This window comes from Haemorhous mexicanus, chromosome 1, assembly GCF_027477595.1.
Source record: "Haemorhous mexicanus isolate bHaeMex1 chromosome 1, bHaeMex1.pri, whole genome shotgun sequence".
NCBI lineage: Eukaryota > Metazoa > Chordata > Aves > Passeriformes > Fringillidae > Haemorhous > Haemorhous mexicanus.
This window is the reverse complement of record NC_082341.1, coordinates 138,056,044-138,062,043: the sequence shown is the minus strand read 5'-3', so window position 1 is coordinate 138,062,043 and position 6,000 is coordinate 138,056,044. Positions and strand designations below refer to the sequence as shown.

The 6,000-nt window shown below is 36.4% G+C and overlaps 1 protein-coding gene across 2 annotated transcripts in view; it reads right to left on the bottom strand.

Annotated features, from left to right (window-relative positions):
* Window positions 1-222: 222 nt before the first annotated feature.
* FZD6 (frizzled class receptor 6) overlaps window positions 223-6,000 on the bottom strand; it is a 28,484-nt gene continuing 22,706 nt past the window's right edge. For both annotated transcript variants that reach the window (XM_059865080.1, XM_059865089.1), the window contains exons 5-7: window positions 4,438-4,586; window positions 2,765-3,193; window positions 223-2,279 (exon numbers count right to left, since the gene is read on the bottom strand). In XM_059865080.1, the coding sequence (XP_059721063.1) occupies window positions 2,123-2,279; window positions 2,765-3,193; window positions 4,438-4,586 (735 nt within the window). In that variant the 3' untranslated portion in view covers window positions 223-2,122. The remainder of the gene's footprint in view (window positions 2,280-2,764; window positions 3,194-4,437; window positions 4,587-6,000) is intronic.

Genomic DNA, 6,000 nt, shown 5'->3' with positions numbered 1-6,000 from the left:
GAACTAGTTCAAGTTCCTCACTCCTGCATAAGTCTGTGTTCATGTGAACAATTCCCAGCATTGTTCTGTCTCAGTTTCTCACACAGGAGAAATAAAAACATTGCAATACTTACTAACTCACACAGCCCTACGAAAAAATACTTGTGTTTTAGGTGCAAAAATACTACAGTAGTGGGTAGAGCAACAAACATGCCAGGTTACTGAGAAATAGCCACTCAGAAGTTCTTACTATACAACAGGATATTTTATTACTAACAAATACAGTAATAACAAAACTACTGAACATGTGTATAAAGTTACCCGGTTACAAACAGAACTAGAAAAACGAAGGGTATTTAGTGCACCTTTTCACAGGAGGTTTTTCTTTTCTTTCTTACTGTCCACTCAGTAGCAAGAATTCCATGTACTTTTAATGGGAAAATTCTAAAAGAAAGAGCATATCCCATTGAAGACAATAAATTACAAATGCTAAAATGCAGATACCGTAATACAAAGATAAAGAAATTTCACTTTTAATGCATGATGGATAAAACAAATAACTTTGCTTTATCAGAACCCTAGTTCCTGTTGTTCCAGGACATTTACACGTCCTTTGTACCATGCAATTTTCATTGTTCAAGGCATCACATTGAAGGCTGCCCAAACTCACGGTAAATTCTCTGCATAATACCATTACATTGAGACATATTCTTATTAGTGGTCAAATGGAAGATGCTGGACAGTTTTACAAAATGCACTGACATTTAGGTTTAGAAAACAGCAAAATCTGTCTCCAAATTATCTCAAGTAATAAATCCCATTGGCTCTTAAAAAAATATTGACTCAAATGAAGTCAGACAATGAAATTGTTATCCACATCAGCAGTACTTGCTCCTGAGAACACCCTAGCATGAGAAAGGCTATATGTATTAAGGCCTTTTTGATTTAAAGAAAATCTATTGCTGTAGGATAATAGAAAATTAGGCTTTGTAGAAAATTAGGCTTTGTAGGAAAAGTACTAAGGCTGTCTTCTTGGTAAATAGATTGTTAAAGAAGCTTGCATATTAATAATTCACCAGTTATTTGCAGCAGTTATCTGCAAGATATTTCTTTATAGTATTTTTTTAAAAATGAAGTTACTCACATAGAAACAGCATGAGATGAGTGGTCGTTGCAGCTCAGGACAAAAGCCCCAAGCCTGCACGTCAGACTGTTTCCATTGAGCCCAGGAGTCTGAGGTGTCCCCTTTGTCACCATGCCCTGGAACACCAGGCCAGGAGAGGCTCCAAGAGGCATTTTTCTGAGACAGTGCTGCACCTTCTGCAGCATCCCTGTGGCAGGACCAATCTCACCCCAAATATCAGTGCATGCTATGGATAAAGGTCCAACCTGCTTTTCTCAGAACTGTGTCCCCTTGGCTGATCACCAGGGGACTGCTGGCTTCAGCAACACCCTAAGGGGAGCATGGGAGCTTTCCCAAGTTTGTACAATACATACAAAACAGTAGTTCTAAAGATTGACCTTATGCAGTCACTTATTTACAAAATTCATTTTTATGTACAAAATATGCTGCCGTAATTTCAGATTCCCTTTCATATTCAGTGTACAAGCTACCACAAACCAGTGTTATAACTGATACAGCATGATGCATAATTTAGAATATTTAGGAATTTGTGCATCACTTACTTAAGTGATACTGTTGTTTAGGAGACAGTAAAAAAGAGGAAAAAAATAACAAGTTTTGAAAAATATTGAAGAGGAAGATGGAATTTTATACCTTGAGAAGTAACAATGCTTTAAAAGCATTATTTTAAAGCAATTCATTACAAAGTGTTCTTTATATAATGAATAATATTTGTCTCTCATCTTTTTCTTACATTATTGCCATGTCCTACAGAACTTCAATTTCCATTAGTCCTGGACAGGATTAAATACAGTACATTATTGCTATCTGCCCCCACAACAAAACATACATTTTTTAAGTGCAAAGCAGGATATATGTGTTTTTTAATAAGGCACAGAATATCCATTATTTCCAGTGTAACAAAGAACTCATGTCAGTTTTATACAACGCAAATGTTCATACAAATTTTCAATCTTTCAGTTTTATGCAATACAAATGTTCATATACATTTTCAGTCTTTCAAGGATTAGAACTGTTTCCTGAATCCAACTCTCTTCTGGTCTCTGAAGCTGAGTAGACGAGCAGTGATACGGAAGGTGACTGTGGGACATCAGATATTTGGGAACAGCTCCTTTGCAGTGAAGGAGATACACTAAAATCATTTTTAGGAGTTATTCTGTAAGTAATGAAAAATAAAACACAGATAGTAAATTTTAAGCACGGTTTAATTTCCGTTACACTGGAAAAAAAAATTGAGTAGTGAAATCATAACATATTTTCAGCTGTATTCTTTTCAAAAGAATGCAGTACAGTTCTGGACACTTTTCCAAACCTACAGTCATCATTGTTCTTTTTCAGACCCATCACCTCTCAAAATGATTGCAGTGCAGACACAGGTTTCTTGAGGGTCACTGTTCAGCAAGGCAAGAATATCCTACAAGCTGAAACTCCAGCACACAATGATTAAAAGAATACTACAAAAATACAAAACAGCCCAGAAGCTAAACATACATGGCCACAGTCTGCAAGTTCTCTTAACAGCTACTGAAGGTCAGGTGCATCCTGAGAATACCCTGATTCTTCAGAGAGAAGAAACAGAACACTAACAAAAACAGTGGTAATATGTAGAAACAAAGAAAATACTGACTTCAGGAGCCTTACCTTCCTTCACCTACTCTCTTAATACTCTCAGCCAAAGTACTCATATGGCAGGTGCTGTCTGCTTTGTTCCTCCTTTCCACCTGATCCACGGTCAGTTTAGCACTGGGTAGCATCTGATCTCCGCTGTTTTCACCTTCCTCCACTCTTCGGGCGGATGCTCCGTCTGCCTCCATCTCCTTCTCAGATGTCTCTGGAGAGCTTTTAATTTCTGCCACAGTTTCCTGGCTCAAGTAATCATGATTAGTGATTGCTACTGCAGAAGTTCCATGATTTGTTGTGCCACCTGTACTGGTCCCCATTGACTTTGAAATGACTTTTAGTTTATGTGAAGTTGACTTGTAGTGCTTCTTTTTATGTTTAACTTTGGAATTGTGCCTCAAGAAAAATTCACATGATTCTTGCAGCACTCTTCGACTCTCGCTGATTGGACTGGAAAAGAGTACAAGCACATCACTGAACAAAGAGGATAATCTTAGCTATAATATAATAAAGAGTAGTACACAAAACCTTGAGAGAACAGCAACCAGTGATGCAATCCAAGCTGGATGTTAATGAACAGAGAGGAAAAAATTGTATGTGAAAAGAGAAGGAAAAATCATAATGGCTCCAAAGTAATTGTCTGTGGAACAAATAAACAGAGCAGATTTCTACATTTCTTACTTCTGCAAATAGGTCTAACAGTGAATGAATGATCTACTAGAGAGAAAAGAAGAATTAGCTCATAAGCAGCTGCATTACCAACTTTATATAGCATCAACCTCCTCCAAATGAAAAAATATAAGCATTGTAAAAATGACTTCATTATTTTTAAATCCTTGTGGCTACAAGCAATTAACATCTGAAACACAAGCAAAAATTATACAGGAAATGGAAAAAGAGGGGAGAGGAAAGGAAGTTATAAATTCACCATTGAGGAATGGAGATGTAAAATAAAAAGAGCTTAGCTACTACTGCCTTGGGAAATCCAAAGAAACAAATTATCTAAAGCCACAATATCATTTATAAGTAACAGATAATCTGAAAATAATTAATCAAGACATAAAAAAAGAGTTGAAAAAATCAACAACCACAAGAAATGGAGACAAAATTTATAAGCTATTTAAATCCACAGATATAAATTCCCTTAAATTAGGTAATAAAACTGAATTCTTCTGTTTAATTAAAAAAGAAAAGGAACACTAGATTAATGCAATAAAAGTGATAGTAAGGAGGGTTCAATTAATACTAATTATACCAATTTTAAAAGAAGACAAGCCTGGCACAGGAGAAAAGAGGTTATTATTATTGCATGACAGTAAACGTAGCACTAAGTACTGCGTCAAACGAAGTGGTAACAACACATGAAAAGAACTAAACTGATGGCTGAAATTATCTTTCCTCCTTTGACTGTGAACCAGAGATGTATCAGCCAATGCTAAACACAGCAACACACCTTCTGCTCTACAAAAGAGAAATCAGCAGAAGAAAATATTTGTCTTCTTGAGACTGTTGTTAAAAAGGCACTGCATATTTGAAACTTCCCCAGATTCCAGTGGAATTCTGCTGATGCCCAAAGCAGCATTTATAGTCTGAGGACAACATTTTGATTATCTGAGCTATATATAAAAAAAACATATCTGAAAGCCAAATTTAAGAGTACACTTTAAAAAACAGAGGAAAAAAAAATTTCTTACTCTCTTTTGCGGTTTCTGTTGAAGAAATTGGCCCATTCGGAGCAGGTCTTTTTACTTCCCACCCAGAACACTGGAGATATGCCAACAATTAATGTCAGCAAATATTTCATCAGAAACAAAAATATTTCTGGTCTTGCTAGTGCCTTTGCCTAGAAGATAACAAAATTTAATAAATGCAAAGAAGAAAATATACTCATTGATTTATTTTTTTAAATGAAGAAAACAAATAAATTTCTTAAATGAGAGACTTTCTCCTTATGACTGTTGTTCTTTGTTGAGACTTGTACTGTGGACAAACATCAGACATGTACAGACAAGTCAGATGTGGTTCAGCTGAATATACACACAGAAGAGATCTGTCAGAAGGAATTGTTTTTCTTTGAAAGAAAGTTAACTTTGGGAGTAATAGTATTAGTAAAAATGTTCTCCAGAGGTAAGTGTGAAAGATTTATCCCTCCAACTTAAAAGAAACAGCAAGTGGATCACAGAATGGTTTGGGTTGGAAAGGACCTTAAAGATCATCAACTTTCACCCCAGCTGCCACAGGCAGGGACACCTCCCACTAGACCAGGTTGATCAAAACCCCATTCCAGCCAGGCCTTGAACACTTCAGGGATGAGACATTCCTAACTTCTCTGGCAAACCCATTTCAGTGCCTCTCCACCTTCAAAGCAAAGGATTTCTTCCTAAGATCTTCCTAATCTAAAATTACTCTCTTTTCAGTTCAAAGCTATTCCCCCTTGTCCTGTCACTACATGCCCTTGTAAAAAGTCTCTCTTCCTCTTTTTTGTAGGCTCCCTTCAGGTACTGGAAGGATTAGCTGGGAGTCAATCTGATTAGACAGCATCTTCAAGGAGCTGCAGGGAACTACACAGTAGCTTTCTGTTTATTGCAAAATTAATCCACCTATTTGCAGAGCTGTATCACAGGAGCTGAGACATTTAACCCAGTGAGAGATCATTATCTTCATCTCTCATGCTGCAAATTTAATTTATGCCACTTGTCTTATCTGCAACACCCATCTACGAAAGTCACTATTTTTGTTAGCCAGGTAACATTAGCTGCTTCAGTTTGTTTTTATTTGGTTTTCATCTGGCAAATGTAACCAAAGTCTACAAGCCAGCTCAGGTAAGCCAAGGCCAAGCACACCACTTTGAGCTATTCCACAATTAGCACACCCTGCCTATCATAGGGACAGATCCCACAAAGCAGATCTTTGTGTAATATTTAATGTTGATATTTCTTCCTTCCAATGGGTTAATTAAAGGCTAAAAAATACATGCTCTGTGTTACTATGCCAAGCTGTTATATTTAAACACTACAAAACAAATGTATTGATTATTTTAAAGCATAAAAGTCTTGTTTTCAAACTTGTATATTCTGAAGCATTTAGGTTTATACAGAGCTCAGAATAAAACCCACTGAAGTCAAAATACACTTGTTAAGAAACAGTATTGGAAGCCAAATTAACCAAGTTGCTGTGAGCTGTGCTACTCTCAACCTACACTGACTTAAATCCAGAGAATACTAAATGATGTTTAAGAATGAAAAAAGGTCAATCCT